Here is a 25237-nt window from a genome sequence, read left to right on the forward strand (position 1 = left end):
TGTCAATAAAAGTTGAAATAAGGTCAATATAAGGTTAAATAAATTAAATAGAAGGTACAATAAAGTAGATAAAAGTAAAATAATGTAAATAAAATCGAAAATAAGGTGAATAGAAGGTAAAATAAGGTAAATAGAAGGTAAAAGGGTAAATAAAAGGTAAAATGAGGTAATATTAGGTAAAATAAGTAAAATAGAAGGTAAAATAAGGTAAATAGAAGGTAAAAGGGTAAATAAAAGGTAAAATGAGGTAATATTAGGTAAAATAAGTAAAATAGAAGGTAAAATAAGGTAGAAATGTGGAAATACTGTCAAAGCGCTTTGGGTTCCTTAAAAAAAGGGGTAGAAAAGCGCTATACAAGTACAACCCATTTACCGATTACCAGATAAAAGTATCCGTCCATTTGCTACCGCTTATTCCCTTTTGGGGTTGCGGGTAGATAAAAGTAAAATAATGTAAATAAAATCTAAAATAAGGTGAATAGAAGGTAAATTGACGGTAACATGGGGTAAATAAAAGGTAAAACAAGGTAACTAAAAGTAAAATCATGTCAATAAAAGTTAAAATGAGGTAAATATAAGGTAAAATAGAAGGTACAAAAAGCGAGATAAAAGTAAAATGTAAATGTAAAGAAAATCGAAAATAAGGTGAATAGAAGGTAAAAAAAAATGTAAATAGAAAGTAACATCGGGTATATAAAAGGTAAAAGGGAAAGAGCAAAAAATAATGTCAATAAAAAGGTAAAATGAGGTAAATATAAGGTAAAGTTAAATAGAAGATAAAATAAGGTAGATAAAAGTTAAGTAATGTAAAACAAATCTAAAATAAGGTGAACAGAAAGTAACATAGGGTAAATAAATGGTTACATAGGGTAAATAAAAGGTATAAGAAATAATGTCAATAAAAGGTCAAATGAGGTAAATATAAGGTAAAGTGAAATAGAAGGTAAAATAAGGTAGATAAACGTAAAATAATGTAAATAAAATCTAAAATAAGGTGAATAGAAGGTCAAATAAGTTAAATAGAAGGTAAAACAAGGTACATAATAGTAAAATAATGTAAAGAAAAACGAAAATAAAGGTAAATGGACAGTAATATAAGGTAAATAAAAGGTAAAAAAAAGGTAACTAAAAGTAAAATAATGTCAATAAAAGTTATAATGAGGTAAATATAAGGTAAAATAAGTTAGATAAAAGTAAAATAATGTAAATAAAAGGTCAGAGGAGGTAAATCTAAGGTAAAATAAGTTAAATAGAAAGTAACATAGGGTAAATAAATGGTTACATAGGGTAAATAAAAGGTATAAGAAATAATGTCAATAAAAGGTCAAATGAGGTAAATATAAGGTAAAGTGAAATAGAAGGTAAAATAAGGTAGATAAACGTAAAATAATGTAAATAAAATCTAAAATAAGGTGAATAGAAGGTCAAATAAGTTAAATAGAAGGTAAAACAAGGTACATAATGGTAAAATAATGTAAAGAAAAACGAAAATAAAGGTAAATGGACAGTAATATAAGGTAAATAAAAGGTAAAAAAGGTAACTAAAAGTCAAATATTGTTAATAAAAGTTAAAATGAGGTAAATATATGGTAAAATAAGTTAAATAAAAGTAAAATAATGTAAATAAAAGGTCAGAGGAGGTAAATCTAAGGTAAAATATGTTAAATAGAAGGTAAAAAAGCTAGATAAAAGAAAAATAATACAAATAAAATCTAAAATAAGGTGAATAGAAGGTAAAATAAGTTAAATAGAAGGTAAAACAAGGTACATAATAGTAAAATAATGTAAAGAAAAACGAAAATAAAGGTAAATGGACAGTAATATAAGGTAAATAAAAGGTAAAAAAAAAGGTAACTAAAAGTAAAATAATGTCATTAAAAGTTATAATGAGGTAAATATAAGGTAAAATAAGTTAAATAAAAGTAAAATAATGTAAATAAAAGGTCAGAGGAGGTAAATCTAAGGTAAAATAAGTTAAATAGAAGGTAAAAAAGCTAGCTAAAAGAAAAATAATACAAATAAAATCTAAAATAAGGTGAATAGAAGGTAAAATAAGTTAAATAGAAGGTAAAACAAGGTACATAATAGTAAAACAATGTAAAGAAAAACGAAAATAAAGGTAAATGGACAGTAATATAAGGTAAATAAAAGGTAAAAAAAAGGTAACTAAAAGTAAAATAATGTCAATAAAAGTTATAAGGAGGTAAATATAAGGTAAAATAAGTTAGATAAAAGTAAAATAATGTAAATAAAAGGCCAGAGGAGGTAAATATAAGGTAAAATAAGTTAAATAGAAGGTAAAAAAGCTAGCTAAAAGAAAAATAATACAAATAAAATCTAAAATAAGGTGAATAGAAGGTAAAATAAGGTAAATAGAAGATAACATAGGGTAAATAAAAGGTAAAAGGAGGTAATTAAAAGTAAAATAATGTCAATAAAAGTTATAATGAGGTAAATATAAGGTAAAATAAGTTAGATAAAAGTAAAATAATGTAAATAAAAGGTCAGAGGAGGTAAATATAAGGTAAAATAAGTTAAATAGAAGGTAAAATGAAGTGAAAATGAGGTAAATATAAGGTAACGTTAAATAAAATGGGCGCGTAGCCATTAGTTTTGGGAATACCGTCGCCGCGATAACAGGAAATGTTCACAACTTAAATTACCCTCGTTGGCGCGAAGGAGATCTTTCTGACGGTGCGACATATGTGGGGGCTCGTTGGCAGGGTCATCTCGTATTAGACAAAAGAGAAACGTGCGTAACTCTAATAATCCAGTTGGCAGTATGAGCAATAATAATAATAATAAAACGGGCTGCTTGCATAACTCCAAACATCAATCACACAGCATTTTCATCTTGGCTAAATATCTGCCTATCAGCTTTTCTTACAACACTTTCAAACTCTCTGATTCATAGCATTTTATAACCAACACACCCTTTTATTTTATGCTGACTTCTTCAGAATATCCGTCATACGGTTGTCAGTTTTGGCCTGAGGAGGCTTTCCTGGCCATGAAGAAGTCTGAGACGTTGCCACTTAAATCTTTTTAAAAGCCTTTTGATCAGAACATTTTTGACCCACTTTCAAAGTGTGAAATGAATGAAAGGCGTGCCAGAGTAATATTGCGTACAGACATGAGTCAACACAACTCTCTGCCACTCTCCTACTTCTGAGCCTGACAAAATATGTCCCTCGAAAGCAGGGGTGTCCAAACGACGGCTCGACGTATTTTAATTGGGCCCGCGAGATGTCATGAGCTTCATAAGGAATCTGACAACTTTATTGCTGCAGCTTTGTCGCCATCTTGTGGACGAGGTGAGTAATTCAGGTCAAGGAGCTCTGTGCGCAGCATTTACTTATATGACCCAATACAAACCAACCTTCCCTAGTCATAGTGCAAAAAAAAAAAAATATGATTAGGAGGAATGTTTGGACGGTGGAACGGTTTAAGTGTGTTGAAAAATGTGGAAGGAGAAGTCGACAGAAAAAAAGGGCGGAAATAGGGCTTGGGAAAATCAAGAATTCTGGAAAATCCTGGAATTTCTTTGAACTTAGAAAAAAGGTAGTTTGAATTTTCCAGAACGGTGGAATGTGTGAATAGGTTGAAAAGTGTGGAAATGGTGTAAGTTTGAAGCTAATTAATTTTGAATGGGAAAAATCAATCAATCAATCAATGTTTATTTATATAGCCCCAAATCACAAATGTCTCAAAGGACTGCACAAATCATTACGACTACGACATCCTCGGAAGAACCCACAAAAGGGCAAGGAAAACTCACATCCAGTGGGACGCCAGTGACAATGCTGACTATGAGAAACCTTGGAGAGGACCTCAAAAATGTCCTGGAAAACCTGGAATTCTGGGAATTTTTCAAGGGAAAGCCCGCAATTCCCGAACAGGTTGAACAGTTTGAAGTTGGAAAGGTCTGAATGGGGTTAAAACATGTGGAAGGTAGAGCTTTGGAGCATTCACACAATTATAACAAGTGGACAGTACAGTTATCATAATCATTTTTAAAGGTTTCTAGGTTATAAGGTTTAAAGCAGGGGTCGGGAACCTTTTTGGCTGAGAGAGCCATACAAGCCAAATATTTTAAAAAGTATTTCCGTGAGAGCCATATCATATTTTTTTTTTAAGACTGAATATTATTATTGGTTTTATATTTATTTATTTTTTGTTTTTATTCAGTCATTGGTGGAGCATAATATATTTATATATACTTTTTTATTTATTTATTTATTTTTTTTACAATTGTTTTAACATGGCTGTGCAGCACTTTGGAAACGTTATTGTTGTTTAAATGTGCTATATAAATAAAGTGGATTGGATTGAATACAACTAAATGCATGCATTTTTAATTAAGACAAACATTTTTAGAGTATAATAAGTCTCTTATTATTTTTAATGCCATTGTTATTCTGAAGCTAACCAACAATAAATAAAATATTTCTTACCATTAATGCAACTTCTTGAATAAATAAATGGGTTGTACTTGTATAGCGCTTTTCTACCTTCAAGGTACTCAAAGCGCTTTGACACTACTTCCACATTTACCCATTCACACACACATTCACACACTGATGGAGGGAGCTGCCATGCAAGGCGCCAACCAGCACCCATCAGGAGCAAGGGTGAAGTGTCTTGCTCAGGACACAACGGACGTGACGAGGTTGGTTCTAGGTGGGATTTGAACCAGTGACCCTCGGGTTGCGCATGGCCACTCTCCCACTGCGCCACGCCAATAGGTGCGGTAGAAACCGGATGGATGGATTAAAATGTATGAGAATGTTTTATATTTTGAACGTTATTTTTGACACCAGCGGAATTATTCATTACTTATCGTGTTAAGCCAGGGGTGCCCATTACGTCGATCGCGAGCTACCAGTCGACCGCGGGGGGTGTGTCAGTCGATCTCGAGCCAGGCTTTAAAAAAAAATAGACCTAAAAATGAGTGATCATCAATCATCAACACTTTTTATTTCAACAGACTCTCGCGCCGTACCTTCCGTCAAAACTCTAAAGGCCGACTGCACATTTCCTATCTTCACAATAAAAGCCCTGCTTCATGCTGCCTGCGCTAACTAAATACAGAGTCTCGGAAAACTGGCGTGCACAAGCGATCCCTCAGAAAGCTGGCGTGCACATCACTTGTGCACGCCAGCTTTCCGAGACTCTTATTTTGTTAGCGCAGGCAGTATGAAGCAGGGCTTTTATTGTGAAGATAGGAAATGTGCAGTCGGCCTTTAGAGTTTTGACGGAAGGGACGGCGTGAAAGTCTGTTGAAATAAAAAGTGTTTCTCGCCTTCCTCTCTGTCATTTTTTCATAATAATGAACCGGCAGCAGCCAGCGTCATCTCACAAGACCCTCGGGTGCCGTGAATGTCAATCAAGCAAGCTACGGAATTTGCCGCCAATGTTTTTCTTGTAAAGTGTATGGAAGCTGGATGAATTAGATGCCAAAAACCAACCACTTTCATGTGGTATTGTACAGAAAGGACAACTTTTTTGTCTCCTCCATTTGAAAATGTGGGCGTTATCGTCATTACTGTCTGATTCCAATCAATGCAAGTCATCAGAATCAGGTAATACACCAACTTATATTCTTGTCTTTGTGAAAGAAAGACATCTATATGTGTTACACATGCTTGTATTATCATTAAACACACTTAACTCGTTTACAAAAATGTCTCTTTCATAAATAAATAAATATAAATTATATATATAAATGAGGTAGATCCCCTCGAGTTGGTCAATTGAAAAGTAGCTCGCCTGCAGAAAAAGTGTGGGCAGCCCTGTGTTAAGCAATGTCAGCTAAGATTTATCCGAGAGCCAGATGCAGTCATCAAAAGAGCCACATCTGGCTCTAGAGCCGTAGGTTCCCTACCCCTGGTTTAAAGGTTTATGTAGAACCAAAACTGTGTTCGTGGAAAAAAACACAAGAAATGACGGCGGACGTTCACAAAAGAGTAACGTTGGACTTTTAACTGACAGAGTTATGGTTTCACCATGTGTGAGAAGTGGGAAAGACGAAAGCTCTTTTGTCTCCTGCAAGTCCTCGCATGCAAATGACCAAGCGAGGCGGGAAAGTGGCCAAATGTGTTCCTGTCATAACATTACACACCACAGGAAAAAAAAAAAGAATGGAGAATGCGGGCATCGATCCCGCTACCTCTCGCATGCTAAGCGAGCGCTCTACCATTTGAGCTAATTCCCCTGCTGCTCTTTCAGCTGCTGGAATGAGCAGGAGTCGTATTGCAGGGACGTCTTTAACGCTCCACATGGGTCACGAGTTCATATTTAGTACGCTTTCATGTCAGTTAGCAAACAGCTAGTGTTAATGATTAATCAGTAATAATAGATTTTATTTGTAAAAAGCACTTTACACTGAGCAGTCAACCCCAAAGTGCTAGAATGTATTAAAAAAAACAAAAAAACGATAATAAAAATAAATAAAAATAAAAACTAGAACAGCCTAATAGCTAGAACAAGGGTCACCAACCTTTTTGAAAGCAAGAGCTACTTCTTGAGTACTGATTAATGCGAAGTGCTACCAGTTTGATACACACTTAAATAAATTGCCAGAAATAGCCAATTTGCTCAATTTACCTTTAATAAATAAATCTATATATACATTAAAAAAAAAGGTATTTTTCTGTCTGTCATCCCGTCGTACATTTTTTTCCTTTTACGGAAGGTTTTTTTGTAGGGAATAAATGATGAAAAAAAAACACTTAATTGAACGGTTTAAAAGAGCAAAAAAACTGGGAAAAAAATGAAAATTAAATTTTGAAACATAGTTTATCTTCAATTTCGACTCTTTAAAATTCAAACTTCAACCGAAAAAAAGAAGAGAAAAACTAGCTAATTTGAATCTTTTTGAAAAAATTAAAAAAATTATTCATGGAACATTATTAGTAATTGTTCCTGATTTAGATTAATTTTAGAATTTTGATGACATGTTTTAAATAGGTTAAAATCCAATCTGCACTTTGTTAGAATAAATAACAAATTGGACCCACCTATATTTCTAACAAAGACAAATAATTTCTTCAAGATTTTCCAGAACAAAAATTTTAAAAGAAATTCAACAGACTTTGAAATAAGATTTAAATTTGATTCTACAGATTTTCTAGATTTTGAGAGCTTTGCCTTCCGGCTCAGCTCCTTCTTCACCGCAACGGATCGGTACAAAGTCCGCATTACTGTAGACACATTTAATTGAACAGTTTAAAAAAGGAGAAAACAGGAAAAAAAATGAAAATTAAATTTTGAAACATAGTTTATCTTCAATTTCGACTCTTTAAAATTCAAAATTCAACCGAAAAAAGAAGAGAAAAACTAGCTGATTCGAATCTTTTTGAAAAAATTAAAAAAAGAATTTATGGAACATCCATCCATTTTCTACTGCTTATTCCCTTTTGGGGTCGCGGGGGGCGCTGGCGCCTATCTCAGCTACAATCGGGCGGAAGGCGGGGTACACCCTGGACAAGTCGCCACCTCATCGCAGATTTATGAAACATCATAAGTCATTTTTCCTGATTAAGATTAATTTTAGAATTTTGATGACATGTTTTAAATAGGTTAAAATCCAGTCTGCACTTTGTTAGAATAAATAACAAATTGGACCAAGCTATATTTCTAACAAAGTCAAATAATTATTTCTTCTACATTTTCCAGAACAAAAATTTTAAAAGAAATTCAAAATACTTTGAAATAAGATTTAAATTTGATTCTACAGATTTTCTAGATTTTGAGAGCTTTGCCTTCCGGCTCAGCTCCTTCTTCACCACAACGGATCGGTACAAAGTCCGCATTACTGAAGACGCATTTAATTGAACAGTTTAAAAAAGGAGATAACAGGAAAAAAAATGAAAATAAAATTTTGAAACATAGTTTATCTTCAATTTCGACTCTTTAAAATTCAAAATTCAACCGAAAAAAAGAAGAGAAAAACTAGCTGATTCGAATCTTTTTGAAAAAATTAAAAAAATAATTTATGGACCATCCATCCATCCATCCATTTTCTACTGCTTATTCCCTTTTGGGGTCGCGGGGGGCGCTGGCGCCTATCTCAGCTACAATCGGGCGGAAGGCGGGGTACACCCTGGACAAGTCGCCACCTCATTGCAGATTTATGAAACATCATGTCATTTTTCCTGATTAAGATTAATTTTAGAACTTTGATGACATGTTTTAAATAGGTTAAAATCCAATTTGCACTTTGTTAGAATAAATAACAAATGGGACCAAGCTATATTTCTAACAAAGACAAATAATTATTTCTTCTAGATTTCCCAGAACAAAAATTTTAAAACAAATTCAAAAGACTTTGAAATACGATTTCAATTTGATTCTACAGATTTTCTAGATTTGCCAGAATAATTTTTGGGAATTTTAATCATAATAGGTTTGAAAAAATATTTCAAAAATATTCTTTGTCGATAAAACAGAAGCTATAATGAAGAATTACATTTAAAAATGTATTTACTATTCATTACAATGAAAAAAATAACATTACTTGAACATTGATTTAAATTGTCAGGAAAGAAGAAGAAGGAATTTAAAAGGTAAAAAGGTATATGTGTTTAAAAATCCTAAAACCATTTTTAAGGTTGTATTTTTTCTCCAAAATTGTCTTTCTGAAAGTTATACGAAGCAAAGTAAAAAAATAAATGAATTTATTTAAACAAGGGAAGACCAAGTCTTTCAAATATTTTCTTGGATTTTCAAATTCTATTTGAGTTTTGTCTCTCTTAGAATTAAAAATGTCGAGCAAAGCGAGACCAGCTTGCTAGTAAATAAATACAATTTAAAAAATAGACGCAGCTCACTGGTAAGTGCAGCAATTCGTGCTATTTTTAGAACAGGCCAGCGGGCGACTCATCTGGTCCTTACGGACCATGTTGGTGACCCCTGAGCTAGAACTAGCACACATATATCTAAAAAAAAAAAAGGCTTTTTTTTTTATTTTCTTTTTTTAAAAAAAGAAGGGTTTTCAAGGCTTTTTTTAAAAGCATCCACAGTCTGTAGCGCAGTAGGCCTAAGTATTCAGTAAACACAAAGTACAGGTCTTATTCAACAAGTATATTTAATATTTCTGGGCACAGTAAGTTTGAACAGTAATACTGTTTTTTTTTTTAATGTAATTGATAATTAATAGTTAACAATAAATAAGTGATTATTTGGCGTACCACTAGATGGAGCCCAGTACAACAGTTTACCAATTGCTGCTCATTTTTATATTTTGTACTTTTTTTATTTAATGCACTTTGTTTTATGCCTAATTAAAGTTTGTTCTTTGCTTTTGTTTTTAAGAAAAAAGTCACATTAGAATTTTCGGGGATCCTCTCCCATAAAAGTGTTGAAAATGACACAAACATTTTCTTTTTCCTTTTTTACTTTCAATACTTATATACAGAATACGACTTTATAAAGTTTGTGTTTTTTGATCAAAGACAGTTTTAAAGACAAAAACAGCCCACGTTGCAGCTTTGTGTTTTTAGAGTCAACACTGCAACTTTTTCTTGTTACATATTGCCAGTTCTCTCCTTTATTCCACTTAAGATCTTTATGTTTTTATTACTTTTATTGCAACAACAACTAAAAAATCACACTAAAATTCTCAGGAATCCAAAAGGTGACCCACTCACAAATACATTTTTATTTTCATCGCCTAAATCTCTAGATCAACTTCAGATCTATCAGTGGAGAATACATCTTTATTAATTTTTACTTTTTTTTTTACTTGTTTGTTTTATGCCTTTATTGTCAAACAAAACTTAGTTTTTATATGGCAAACACAGAAAATATGCAATATTTCCTCCCTAAAATATGTTAGTGGCATATTTCATGTGAAGTAATCGGAGCATTGAATGGATCAATAATTCATAACAACATTGATTTTGATTCATTATTATTTTTTGAGCAAAAGAAAGAAAAAAATCCCACTAAAATTCTCAGGTACCCAAAAGGGTCCCACTCATAAATACATCAAAATAAGTTACACATCATTTGTATTTATTTTATTTTTTTTTACTTTCAACCCTCAAATCTCTAAATCAACTTTTTTTTTATTATGTTTGTTTTATAACATTTTTGTCATAGAATACTTTGTATTTTAAGGCAAAAAAAACTAAATATGCAATATTTTCCCCTCCAAAATATTTCAAAGTGAATTATTTGATGTGAAATAGTTGGAGCCTTGAATAGATTAATGATTCATAACATTGATTTTAATTCATTATTATTTTTTGAACAATGACAGTTAAAAAAAAAAATCACACTAAAATCCCCAGGGATCCATAAGGGTCCCACTCTTAAAATTGTTAAAAATAAGACTTATATTCATTTTCGTATGTTTATTTTCTATAGATCAACTTCAGATCTATCAGTCGAGAATACATCTTTATTAATTTTTACGGCTTTGTTTCATGCCTTTGCTGTACAAGAAAACTTTGTTTTTATATGGCAAACAAAGAAAATATGCAATATTTCCTCCCTAAAATATGTTACTGGCATATTGCATGTGAAGTAATTGGAGCCTCGAATAGATCAATAATTCATAACAACATTGATTTTGATTCATTATTTTTGAAGCTAACAAGTCAAAAGACAAAACAAATCCCACTAAAAGCCTCAGGTATCCAAAAGGGTCCCACTCATAAATACAACAAAATAAGTCAAATATCATTTGTATTAATTTTTTTAACTTTCAACCCTCAAATCAACTTTTTTTTTATTATATTTGTTTTATAACATTTTTGTCATAGAATACTTTGTATTTTAAGGCAAAAACACCAAATATACAATATTTCCCCCTCAAAAATAATTTAAAGGGAATTATTTGATGTGGAATAGTTGGAGCCTTGAATAGATTAATAATTCATAATAATTAATTATTATTTTTTGAACAATGACAGTTAAAAACAAGTCACACTAAAATCCCCAGGGATCCAAAAGGGTCCCACTCATAAATACATCAAAATAAGTCAAATATCATTTGTATTATTATTTTTTTAACTTTCAACCTTCAAATCTCTAAATCAACTTTTTTTATCATATTTGTTTTATAACATTTTTGTCATAGAACACTTTGTATATTAAGGCAAAAACACAAAATATACAATATTTCCCCCTCAAAAATAATTTAAAGTGAATTATTTGATGTGAAATAGTTGGAGCCTTGAATAGATTAATAATTCATAATAATTAATTATTATTTTTTTGAACAATGACAGTTAAAAACAAGTCACACTAAAATCCCCAGGGATCCAAAAGGGTCCCACTCATAAATACATCAAAATAAGTCAAATATCATTTGTATTATTATTTTTTTAACTTTCAACCTTCAAATCTCTAAATCAACTTTTTTTATTATATTTGTTTTATAACATTTTTGTCATAGAACACTTTGTATATTAAGGCAAAAACACAAAATATACAATATTTCCCCCTCAAAAATAATTTAAAGTGAATTATTTGATGTGAAATAGTTGGAGCCTTGAATAGATTAATAATTCATAATAATTCATAATTATTTTTTGAACAATGACAGTTAAAACAAAATCACACTAAAATCCCCGGGGATCCAAAAGGGTCCCACTCTTAAAAATGTTAAAAATAAGTCAAATATGATTTGTATTAATTTTTTTAACTTTCAACCCTCAAATCTCTAAATCAACTTTTTTTATCATGTTTGTTTTATAACATTTTTGTCATAGAACACTTTGTATTTTAAGGCAAAAACACAAAATATACAATATTTCCCCCTCAAAAATAATTTAAAGTGAATTATTTGATGTGAAATAGTTGGAGCCTTGAATAGATTAATAATTCATAACAATTCATTATTATTTTTTGAACAATGACCGTTAAAAAAAAAATCACACTAAAATCCCCAGGGATCCAAAAGGGTCCCACTCATAAAAATGTTAAAAATAAGACTTATATTGATTTTTGTATGTTTATTTTCTGTAGGTCACGGGTCACCGTAAGGACCAGATGAGTCACCCGCTGGCCTGTTCTAAAAATAGCTCAAATAGCAGCACTTACCAGTGAGCTGCTGCTATTTTTAAATTGTATTTATTTACTAGTAAGCTGGTCTCGCTTTGCTCGACATTTTTAATTCTAAGAGAGACACAACTCAAATAGAAATTGAAAATCCAAGAAAATATTTTTAAAAATTGGTCTTCACTTGTTTAAATAAATTTAAAAAATGTTTTACTTTGCTTTTTATAACTTTCAGAAAGACAATTTTAGAGAAAAAATACAACCTTAAAAATGATTTTAGGACTTTTTAAACACATATACCCTTTTACCTTTAAAATTCCTTCCTCTTCTTTCCTGACAATTTAAAATGTAAACCCCACCAGGCTGCACCAAACTTTTGGTGCCTTGTTGACAGAGAAAAGTACAGTGTTGTATGCGCAGCAGCTATGAAGGTTGCAAGCCTGTTTGGTCCAACTTCTCTTTGTGAATCAACCTTTTATGACATGAACTTCATCAAGAACAAACACAGAACACGCCTTACTGATACACACCTCGAGACTCACGCAGAGTTGCCGTGTCAAGTTACACAGCAGAGTACAACACATAGTTAACAGCATGCAATGCCAGGCTTCCCACTAACTGACAAAGAAACAGATAACAGATTTGGTCTCCAGTTCAAAGTGTGACATGATTTATTTAAAGATTTGAGAGTTGACTTTTGTATTTTACATGAGTTATTATTTGTACAAACATGTCTAAAAACATCTGAATCGCTCGCTTTTAGTCCTTCACTCTAAATTTCCTCATCCACGAATCTTCCATCCTCACTCAAATTAATAGGGAAATTGTCGCTTTCTCGGTCCGAATAGCTCTTGCTGCTGGAGGCTCACATTATAAACAATGTGAGGATGTGAGGAGCCCTCACACCGGTGACGTCACGCGCACATCGTCTGCTACTTCCGGTACAGGCAAGGCTCTTTTATTAGCGACCAAAAGTTGCAAACTTTATCGTCGATGTTCTCTACTAAATCATTTCAGCAAAAATATGGTAATATCGCAAAATGATCAAGTATGACGCATAGAATGGACCTGCTATCCCTGTTTAATTAAGAAAATCTAATTTAGCCCTGCGATGAGGTGGCGACTTGTCCAGGGTGTGCCCCGCCTTCCGCCCGATAGTAGCTGAGATAGGCGCCAGCGCCCCCCGCGACCCCGAAAGGGAATAAGCGGTAGAAAATGGATGGATGGATGATTTCAGTAGGCCTTTAAGTGTGTATCAAACTGGTAGCCCTTCGCAATAATCAGTACCCAAGAAGTAGCTCTTGGTTTCAAAAAGGTCGGTGACCCCTGCTCTAGATCAACTTCAGATCTATCAGTCGAGAATACATCTTTATTAACTTTTACGGGTTTTTTTTCTTGTTTGTTTCATGCCTTTGCTGTACAAGAAAACTTAGTTTTTATATGGCAAACACACACAATATGCAATAGTTCCTCCCCAAAATGTTAGTGGAGCCTTGAATAGGTCAATAATTCATAACAATAATTTATTTTAATTAGGGATGCACCGAAATGAAAATTTGTGGCCGAAGCCGAAGACCGAATAATGAATGCAGTTTTTCATAATTTTTTTAATATTGCATAAATAGCCTAGAATAAATATTTAGACATGTTTTTCACATAAAGTAATTTTTTATTGAATATTGACATTTTTTTAATATTCCAGTAGCCTTTGCTTTTCAAAAAAACCCCACAAAGTTTTTCATTTATATTAGGCCTTCAAACAAAACATGCATTCCAAAAAAAAAATAAAGTGCATTAAAGTGGATAAACCCACAACAAATGAATTATTGTCCTTTTGGCAAAAGTCTGCTTAGCCACAGTAGATATGCTAATAATGTAAACAGAGGCCCCACTAAATCTCAATAAAGTGTGTGCTTGTAACCTCATACACTTATACAGGTACACAACATATCCCAACGTCACCGCGTCAAAAAATTGCGTCACACGCCACTATTCGGCCTTGTTTTTAACTCATTCCACCGAAGGCCGAATGTGGCTTTTTTTGCCATATTCGGCCGAATATATTCGGTTACCGATTAATCGGTGCATCCCTAATTTTAATTCTTTTTTTTTCTTTTTTTTTCTCGAGCTAACGAGTCAAAAGAAAGAAAAAAATCCCACTAAAATTCTCAGGTCCCACTCATTAATCCCGATTTTAAATCGATTTATATTTTTCAAAAAAATCGATTGAAAAAAGGATTGTATATTTTTTTAAGGATTCTTAAAAATATAAATAATAAATGGGTTGTACTTGTATAGCGCTTTTCTACCTTCAAGGTACTCAAAGCGCTTTGACACTACTTCCACATTTACCCATTCACACACACATTCACACACTGATGGAGGGAGCTGCCATGCAAGGCGCCAACCAGCACCCATCAGGAGCAAGGGTGAAGTGTCTTGCTCAGGACACAACGGACGTGACGAGGTTGGTTCTAGGTGGGATTTGAACCAGTGACCCTCGGGTTGCGCACGGCCACTCTCCCCACTGCGCCACGCCGTCCCTCATGTTTTTTATCTGGAAAAATAAAAAAATGCATTATTAATCCTGATTCAAAATTGATTTATATTTTTCAAATATATATATATATATATATATATATATATATATATATATATATATGCTCTTAAAAAATATATTTTTTGTCTGGGGCAAAAAACTTAAAAAATAAAAGAAAATTATGCAGCATTAATCCCGATTTTAAATTGATTTATGTTTTTCCAAAAAATCGATTGAAAAAAGGATTATATATATTTTTAAGGATTCTTAAAAATAGGTTTTTTCGTCTGAAAATTTTTTTTAAAAAAATGCATTATTAATCCTGATTCTAAATTGATTTATATTTTCCAAAAATTCATATATATATATATTTTTTTTTTAAAGGATTCTTAAAAAAAATTAAATTTTTTGTCTGGGGAAAAAAAATTAAAAAATGCAGTATTAATCCTGATTTTAAATCGATTTATATTTTTCAAATATCGATTAAAAAAGGGATTTTTTTTTTTTAAGAATTCTTAAAAAATACTTTTTTTGCTTGAAAAAAAAAAAAAAAATGCAGTATCAATCCCGATTACAAATCGATTTATATTTTTCAAAAATCGATTAAAAAAACTTTTTTTTTTTTAAGGATACTTAAGAAATATATATTGTCTAAAAAAAAAAGAAAAAGAAAAAATGAAGTTTTTCTAGCCTGCATACATTCCACCTGTTTGCTATTTTAGTCCACTTTTTTTTGTAAAAGCATTTTTAGAATGTGCTTCGGGCCCTTAAAAAAATGAGCTGCGGGCCACAAATGGCCCCTGTGCCACACTGTGAACACCCCTCTAGTAAACCCTTGAGCAAATTTCCCTGGCATGAAAGACTAGGATTTAGTAACCGTGGTCAGTCCAAAGTGCCATATTAGTTTTAGTCACTAATTAGCAGAGAAACAGGAAGGGTGTGTCAGAAAGTCAAATACCTGAGATGACAAACATCTTCACCCTCCATGTTCCAATACCACATGATCAACCAGTTCAACAGAAAACATCCATCACAGTTCATCATCATCTCACGGAAACAAATGTGAAATTTTACAAAAACCTTTTGGTTCACTCCTTTAGCACGCCTTGCTAAAGGAGTCCACGTAAGCTACTGTAATATCAATCAATCAATCAATGTTTACTTATATAGCCCTAAATCACTAGTGTCTCAAAGGGCTGCACAAACCACTAATTCTATGTCAATGTAAACTATTATTATTATTATTATTATTAGTACTGCCAATACTCACCCTGCAGCAGCTGAACAGTGCAAGAAGCACACACATCAACTCCAAACGTGTGGAAACCAAAGTCTGACAAACTAAACAGCCGCAGGGATCGTGAGGAATCTGGGCTAAAAAAACATTGACTGTGCCAAAGAGCCATGATGAAACCTGTAAGTCCGTCCTGTCACTTACCGTAAGTCATTTGGATTCAATTTAAGGCCCGGGGCTAGTTTTTTATTGGCCCTCCAATTTTAAATGACACCATTGTAAATAAGAGTTGTGTAAACTTACTCTATTTAATATTCTTGGATATTTTGTATGTATTTAATCTCTTTTTAGATAAATGTTTATATATATATTTTTTTTCCAATTGACTTTCCTTAGGTTTATCCTGCTTCTAAATAAGATTTTTTTTTTTTATGCTTAATTTAATGCTACCCTTTTTTTTGCTGCAGGTGTTACATATACTGTAATATTGTACATGGTAATTGGTATTTGTTATAGATTGTATACATTATACATCAGTATACATTATATATATATATATATAATATGTAAATATTACATATATGGAATATTTTATATTGCTACTATGGTACATTTTAGTCTACTTTATACCTTTTTTTTTTACCCTGTTTGTGCCCATTGGTGCATTATCCTTTGTAAGTGAGCTACTCCATCCTTCCATACATCCATCTTCTTCCGCTTATCCGGCGTCAGATCGCGGGGGCAGCAGCCTAAGCAGGGAAGCCCAGACTTCCCTCTCCCCAGCCACTTCGTGTAGCTCTTCCCGGGGGATTCCGAGGCGTTCGCAGGCCAGCCGGGAGACATAGTCTTCAGAGGTCTTCCCCGTGGCCTCCTACCGGTTGGACGTGCCCTAAACACCTCCCTAGGGAGGCGTTCGGGTGGCATCCTGACCAGATGCCCAAACCCCCTCATCTGGCTCCTCTCTTTACTTTGAGCTCCTCCCGGATGGCAGAGCTTCTCACCCTATCTCTGAGGGAGAGACCCACCACCCGGCGGAGGAAACTCATTTGGGACGCTTGTACCCGTGATCTTGTCCTTTCGGTCATGACCCAAAGCTCATGACCATAGGTGAGGATGGGAACGTAGATCGACCGGTAAATTGAGAGCTTTGCCTTCCGGCTCAGCTCCTTCCTCACCACAACGGATCGATACAGCGTCCGCATTACTGAAGACGCCGCACCGATCTGCCTGTCGATCTCACGATCCACTCTTCCCTCACTCGTGAACAAGACTCCTAGGTACTTGAACTCCTCCACTTGGGGCAGGGTCTCTTCCCCAACCTGGAGATGGCACTCCATCCTTTTCCGGGAGAGAACCATGGACTCAGACTTGGAGGTGCTGGTTCTCATTCCGGTCGCTTTACACTCGGCTGCGAACCGATCCAGTGAGAGCTGAAGATCCCGGCCAGATGAAGCCATCAGGACCACATCATCTGCAAAAAGCAGAGACCTAATCCTGCGGTCACCAAACCGGAACCCCTCAACGCCTTGACTGCGCCTAGAAATTCTGTCCATAAAAGTTATGAACAGAACCGGTGACAAAGGGCAGCCTTGGGGGAGTCCAACCCTCACTGGAAACGTGTCCGACTTACTGCCGGCAATGCGGACCAAGCTCTGGCACTGATCATACAGGGAGCGGACCGCCACAATAAGACAGTCCGATACCACATACTCTCTGAGCACTCCCCACAGGACTTCCCGAGGGACACGGTCGAATACCTTTTCCAAGTCCACAATGCTTATGTAGACTGGTTGGGCAAACTCCCATGCACCCTCAAGGACCCTGCCGAGAGTATAGAGCTGGTCCACAGTTCCACGACCAGGACGAAAACCACACTGTTCCTCCTGAATCCGAGGTTGGACTATCCGGCGTAGCCTCCCCTCCAGTACACCTGAATAAACCTTACCGGGAAGGCTGAGGAGTGTGATCCCACGATAGTTGGAACACACCCTCCGGTCCCCTTTCTTAAAGAGAGGTACCACCACCCCGGTCTGCCAATCCAAAGGTACTGCCCCCGATGTCCATGCAATGCTGCAGAGTCTTGTCAACCGAGACAGCCCCACAGCATCCAGAGCCTTAAGGTACTCCGGGCGGGGCTCATCCACCCCCGGGGCCTTGCCACCGAAGAGCTTTTTAACTACCTCAACAACCTCAGCCCCAGAAATAGGAGAGTCCACCACAGATTCCCCAGGCACTGCTTCCTCATAGGAAGACGTGTTGGTGGGATTGAGGAGGTCTTCGAAGTATTCCTTCCACCTATCCACAACATCTGCAGTTGAGGTTTAGCAGAACACCATCCGCACCATACACGGTGTTGATAGTGCACTGCTTCCCCTTCCTGAGGCGGCGGACGGTGGTCCAGAATCGCTTCGAAGCCGTCCGGAAGTTGTTTTTCATGGCTTCCCCGAACTCCTCCCATGTCCGAGTTTTTTCCTCCGCGACCGCTGAAGCTGCACACCGCTTGGCCTGTCGGTACCCGTCCACTGCCTCCGGAGTCCTATGAACCAAAAGAACCCGATAGGACTCGTTCTTCAGCTTGATGGCATCCCTCACCGCTGGTGTCCACCAACCGGTTCTAGGATTACCGTCCCGACAAGCACCAACTACCTTGCGGCCACAGCTCCAATCAGCCGCCTCGACAATAGAAGTGCGGAACATGGTTCACTCGGACTCAATGTCCAGCACCTCCCTCGTGACATGTTCAAAGTTCTTCCGGAGGTGGGAATTTAAACTTTCTCTTACAGGAGATTCTCTGCCAGACGTTCACAGCAAACCCTCACAATGCGTTTGGGCCTGCCAGGTCTGTCCGGCATCCTCCCCCACCATCGCAGCCAACTCACCACCAGGAGGTGATCGGTAGAAAGCTCCGCCCCTCTCTTCACCCGAGTGTCCAAAACAGGAGGCCGCAAATCCGATGACACAACTACAAAGTCGATCATGGAACTGCGGCCTAGTGCACATATGGACACCCTTATATTTGAACATGGTGTTTGTTATGAGCAAACTGTGACGAGCATACAAGTCCAATAACAAAACACCACTCGGGTTCAGTTTCGGGCAGGCTACTGTGAGCTACTGTGTGGAACAATTTCCATTGTGGATCATTAAAGTTTGTCTAACTCTTGTGCAGCACTTTGGGAAACTTCTATATATTTTTTTAAATGTACTCTATAAATAAATTAGTTTGGATCAGATTTAACTAGGGCTTTGCAATAGGGCTGAAACCTGTATCACGATATCAGTGCTTGATATTGGTCGAGATTGATAATTATCTATATTTTTTATGACCTATGGAAAATAAGGACCAGAAGAAAAATATATTAAAAACATTTTTTTTTATTTGAAATGTAACCTTCCTGTGATTATATTCCCCTAGCTATCAAGGCAGAAAGGAAATGTCAACACAAGCATGGAAAACACTCAAACAATGTCAACAAAAAAGTAAAATCACATTGAACAATTAACAATAAGCTCTTAAAATGAAGGAATTTGTAAGAAATGCTTTGTAAAGTGTAAGAAAATAGTCCAACGTGTGAAAATGTAAACATAGAGACAACTATTTTCTGCATATTTAATGCCACGAAATAATGGCTGTGTAACATTTACTTGCCCTGTTATTCTTATTTAACTATGGAAAGGAATTTGTTATATGCAGTAATTATATAATATTAATATTATTATTATATCAGGCGATATGCATAATTATTGAAATATTTTATGACCCATGCAAAATAAGGAGCAGGAGAATATGTTTTCTTTGAAATGTAAAACTTCTGATTAAAATCCCTCAGCTATCAATGCAGAGAGGAAACGTCAACACAAGCATGGAAAACACTCAAACAATGTCAACAAAAAAGTAAAATCACATTGAACAATTAACAATAAGCTCTTAAAATGAAGGAATATGTAAGAAATGCTTCATCAAGTGTAAGAAAACAGTGCAAAGTGTGAAAATGTAAACATGGAGAAACCTGAGAAGAAGTAGGAAGGCACAGCTGTGCTCTAAAGGGTGAGCTAAGTTGGTGTGGTATTAGCACTCTGGCCTTGCATCGTTTACAGACCACATTGGTCTGACTATGGGAAAAAAATCGCCAAAATGGACATTTCCCCACTTTAGCCATAATTTCTTCATTTTGACTTTCTCTTCTCACTCCATACAAAAAAAATCAAGCAAACATGAAAGTTGATACTGTCATCTGATTGGCCATTATCAGTGGTCGCTGACCAGAGAGCGAGTGCCTTTGTTCATGCAACCAACCTTGCCTTCATACTTCCGCTTTCTTACGATGAAGAAGAAAAAACAACTTTTTATCGAACGCATTTTTTAATGGTATTTATTACGTGTCTATCCCCATATATACTGTATTGATATCATTTTATGCCATAGCCCTAGATCAGGGGTGTCCTAACTACAGCAAAGTGTGCGATGTTTTCATATAAATACAAATGGTCAGCAGTCTGATAGCAGCAAATTTGTTGCCATCTGGTGGCCAACAAAAGTAACTTGAGTCAATGTCCATTGATTTTACATCAACAGCATATTACTTATATGACCCAATTCAAACAACCTTCCCTAGTCATGGTGCACGGGGAAAAAAACAGCACAAAATGTCAAACATTGTTACACATACCCCAACCTGCTCATTGAACTTTGTGGATATTATTAAAAACATGTCCAATCAGCATTAAAAAATCTAAAGTACCCCATTTAAATTAATTACTTAATTAATCAGGGCGTAATTAATTAATTACGAAGCATGATGGGAAAAACATAAAACACTCTCCACACTTATCCATGTTTGGCACATTTTAGTATGCATATATATAAATATTATTTTAATCATCAGAAGATTTTCCTGATGATTGAGGGAACCCCTCATGAAACAGTTCTGTAGAGATGAAGTAGTCTTGTGATTTTTCCCACACATACATATGTATATATATATATATATGTATATACACACGTGTACGTACATATGTATAGGTATACATATGCATATACACATATACATACATGCAGTACATACCTACTTTTAGATACAAAAAATATTGTATACAAAACAATGCAGGACAATCTACTGCAGTAGTTTTATGAAGTGATGTAATAATCATGTACAGCATCTCGGTCAAACATACCAACAGCAGCTTCTCCATATTTTCATGGATAAATGTTCGCAGTTTAGATTTTAGATTTTTTTTTTTTTAAGTTGTCAGCTGGCGTTATCAACTCATTCTGCTTCAGTAATTTTGTGAGCTAGCTCCACCAAGTTAGCTAGCCACATGATCTCTTGTTTTTGATGATTTCTTTCTTTAATTCAACAAATATCCACTTCTTCGAAACCCTGCTTGGGCAAACAACTTCAGTAATGTTGTGAGCTAGCTCCGCCAAGTTAGCCAAACGCTCTCTTGTTTTTGATGATTTCTTTCTTTATTTCAACAAATATCCACTTCTTCGCAACCCTGCTTGGGCAAACAACGTTACATCCATCTCTCGCTATAGGTTAGCGCTAGCCAGCACAAGCAGACATTTGGATTTAACACGCCAACTGAGGATGCCGATGCTCAGAACTTCTATTCTTCGCTTGCGACCTAGGGCCGGGCCGATAAAACCATACCAACGCATATAGCGTAATCGACGTCAATAAAAAAATGTGTTCGATAAAACTTTAGATTATTTTATTTTCTTAGGAAGGTTGCTTGCATTAACAACGACATTTTGGTAACCGAGCAACACAGGAAGCAATCACTGATCAGCCAATCAGGTGACAAGTGTGGTTGATTTTTTTGCATGGAGTGAGAAGAGAAAGTCAAAATGAAGAAACTGCGGTAAAAAGAGGACAGGTCTGTTTTTTTTGGATGTTTTTCCAAAGGGACTGTCGTCAGACAAAAGTGGTCTGTAAAAGATGCAAGGCAAGACCGCCAATACCACACCGCCTGTAGCTCGATCTTTAGAGCACAGCTATAACTTCCTTCTTCTTCTCAGGTTTCTCTATGTTTACATTTTACGCTATTTTATTACACTTTACGAAGCCTTTCTTACATGTTCCTTCATTTTAAAATGTTTTCCATGCTTGTCATACTTGTCCGGGAGACTCCCGAAATTCAGCGCCTCTCCCGAAAACCTCCCGGGACAAATTTTCACCCGAAAATCTCGCAAAATTCAGGCGGAGCTGGAGGCCACGCCCCGTCCAGTTCCATGCGGACCCGAATGAGGACAGCCTGTTTTCACGTCCACTTTCCCACAATATAAACAACGCGTCTGCCCAATGACGTTAATACTCTAGAATGATCGAGGACGAGTTTCTTACGTGGGTTTATTGTTAGGCAGTTTCATTAAGGTCCTCCCAGCGCGGTAACAACACACAACAACAGCAGTCACATTTTCGTCTACCGTAAAGCAGTTTGTCTGCCGTAAACAGCAATGTTGTGACACTCTTAAATAGGACAATACCGCCATCTACTGTACAAGCATGTGGTTAGAAAAATAGTGACAGAGAATAGAACAAGGATGGTAAATTCAACCCTTAACTCAACAATGAGTAGATGAATGTTATGTGTGTGTATATGTGTAAATAACTGAACACTGAAATTCAAGTATTTCTTATATCTGTATATATAGATGTGGACGGGACTCTCGCTGCTGTGCTGGATCCGCTTTGGACTGGACTCTCGCGGCTGTGTTGGCTCCACTATGGATTGAACTTTCACAGTATCATGTTAGACCCGCTCGACATCCATTGCTTTCGTCCTCTCCAAGGTTCTCATAGTCATCATTGTCACCGACGTCCCACTGAGTGTGAGTTTTCCTTGCCCTTATGTGGGCCTACCGAGGATGTCGTAGTGCAGGGGTAGGGAACATACGGCTCTAGAGCCAGATGTGGCTCTTTCGATGACTGCACCTGGCTCTCAGATAAATCTTAGCTGACATTGCTTAACACGATAAGTAATGAATAATTCCGCTAGTAATCACAGTGTCGAAAATAACGTTCAAAATATAAAACATTCACATGCATTTTCATCCATTAATCCGGTTTCTACCGCACCTGTTCAAGAAGTCACATTAATGGTAAGAAGTATTTTATTTATTGTTGGTTAGCCTCAGAATAAAAATGTTATTAAAAAGAATAAGAGACTTATTATACTCTAAAAATGTTGGTATTTCTTAAAACTGCACGCATTTAGTTGTATTCAGTGTTAAAAAATAAATAAATGGTAAGTCTGCGGGCTATAGAGCGTTTTCCGTTCGGGCTCCAGTACTCTGGAATGCCCTCCCGGTAACAGTTCGAGATGCTACCTCAGTAGAAGCATTTAAGTCTCACCTTAAAACTCATCTGTATACTCTAGCCTTTAAATAGACCTCCTTTTTAGACCAGTTGATCTGCCGCTTCTTTTCTTTTTTCTCCTATGTCCCCCCCTTCCTTGTGGAGGGGGTCCGGTCCGATGACCATGGATGAAGTACTGGCTGTCCAGAGTCGAGACCCAGGATGGACCGCTCGCCTGTGTATCGGTTGGGGACATCTCTACGCTGCTGATCCGCCTCCGCTTGAGAGGGTTTCCTGTGGCCGGGACTCTCGCTGCTGTCTTGGATCCGCTTGAACTGAACTCTCGCGGCTGTGTTGGAGCCACTATAGATTGAACTTTCACAGTATCATGTTAGACGCGCTCGACATCCATTGCTTTCGGTCCCCTAGAGGGGGGGGGTTGCCCACATCTGAGGTCCTCTCCAAGGTTTCTCATAGTCAGCATTATCCCTGCCCACTGGGTGTGAGTTTTCCTTGCCCTTTTGTGGGTTCTTCCGAGGATGTCGTAGTCGTAATGATTTGTGCAGCCCTTTGAGACATTTGTGATTTGGGGCTATATAAATAAACATTGATTGATTGATTGATTGATTGAAGGCTCTCACGGAAACACTTTTTAAAATATTTGGCTTGTATGGCTCTCTCAGCTAAAAGGGTTCCCGACCCCTGTCGTAGTGGTTTGTGTTGTGGTTTGTGCAGCCCTTTGAGACACTAGTGATTTAGGGCTATATAAGTAAACATTGATTGATTGATTGATATATATATATATATATAGCCCTGCGATGAAGTAGCGACTTGTCCAGGGTGTACGCCGCCTTCCGCCCGATTGTAGCTGAGATAGGCACCAGCGCCCCCCAACCATCCCAAAGGGAATAAGCGGATGGATGGATATATATATATAAGTATGTATATATATATATATATATATATATATATATATATATATATATGTATATATATATATATATATAATAAAAAAAAATATATATATATATATAGCTAGAATTCACCTAAAGTCAAGTATTTCTTATATATATATATATATAAGAAATATACATATATATATATACCGTATATAAGAAATATATATTTATATATATATGAAATACTTATCTGTGTTGGCCCTGCGATGAGGTGGCGACTTGTCCAGGGTGTACCCCGCCTTCTGCCCGATTGTAGCTGAGATAGGCGCCAGCGCCCCCCGCGACCCCAAAAGGGAATAAGCGGTAGAAAATGGATGGAAGGACTTAGTGAATTGTAGCTGTAAATATACTCCTCCCCTCTTAACCAGGCCCCGCCCCCCACCTCCCAAAATCGGTTGTCTCAAGGTTGGCAAGTATGATGCTTGTGTCGACATTGAATTCCTTTGATTGCTGAGGGATAATAATCAGAGGAAGGTTACATTTCAAATAAAAACAATTTTTCTCCTTCCCCCTTATTGTCCATAGGTCATAAAAAATATTAAGAATGGTTGATATCGACCGATATCAAACACTAATATCGCGATACAGTTATGCGGTCAAATCGCCCAGTCCGAATATGACTGTTGTACATTTTTGTCTTTTGAGTAATAACATCCCAAAATAAGGACTTAAACACGTCATAATTCATGTAAATGGGAGGAAAAATAAGTATTTTAACTTACCTCGGGTGTCGGTGATGAAATAAATGAAGTATTAATCAGCAGGTTGACTTCGCCATGACACAAGAATCCTCCCGCTCGTCCCAGACCTCACACTTGATTTAAAAGTGAAAGGAAATCAACTCTCGCCATTTAATAGCGACATTAACGTCAAATTGGACTTTTGTGGCCGCTTACCTGCCGCAGAGTGAAAGTTTGAAGAAGATAGTCGGTGCTGGTCGGAGCGTCTTCGCGGGTCACGACGAGTGGAGCAGACCCGCGCATGCGCACTACGTCCAAAACAGTGGTTACTTCACTGCCGCTGTCTAGTGTCAGATTTTTGTGCCTTACAGCCGAATTAGACATTTTACTTAACTCCCCACGCCACGTTCTCTTAAATTCGGACTAGTTTTGATACAAATAAGTAATTAACGTTTTTTTGTGAAGCACTTTTCACGAAGAAAACTCACAAACAGCTGACAATATATTTGGGCAAT

General features: G+C 36.0%; 1 protein-coding gene and 1 non-coding gene across 3 annotated transcripts in view; both read right to left on the reverse strand.

Annotated features, from left to right (window-relative positions):
- Positions 1 to 25032, reverse strand: part of LOC133564763 (P2Y purinoceptor 3) — a 36080-nt gene extending 11048 nt beyond the window's left edge. Inside the window, exons 1-2 of one of the 2 annotated variants that reach the window (XM_061919248.1) lie at positions 24939 to 25032; positions 24765 to 24856 (exon numbers count right to left, since the gene is read on the reverse strand). Coding sequence is in view for 1 of the 2 variants with exons in the window: in XM_061919247.1 (XP_061775231.1) it covers positions 15819 to 15954 (136 nt within the window). In the remaining variant the exon portion in view is untranslated. Of the gene's footprint in view, positions 1 to 15818; positions 16115 to 24764; positions 24857 to 24938 lie in introns of those variants that run through there. The other variant, XM_061919247.1, reaches the window with a different exon arrangement.
- trnaa-agc (transfer RNA alanine (anticodon AGC)) lies at positions 6142 to 6214 on the reverse strand. The gene has a single exon. It is a non-coding gene; the product is annotated as a tRNA-Ala (tRNA).
- Positions 25033 to 25237: the final 205 nt, after the last annotated feature.

The sequence above is a fragment of the Nerophis ophidion genome, linkage group LG13, assembly GCF_033978795.1.
Source record: "Nerophis ophidion isolate RoL-2023_Sa linkage group LG13, RoL_Noph_v1.0, whole genome shotgun sequence".
Classification (NCBI taxonomy): Eukaryota; Metazoa; Chordata; class Actinopteri; order Syngnathiformes; family Syngnathidae; genus Nerophis; species Nerophis ophidion.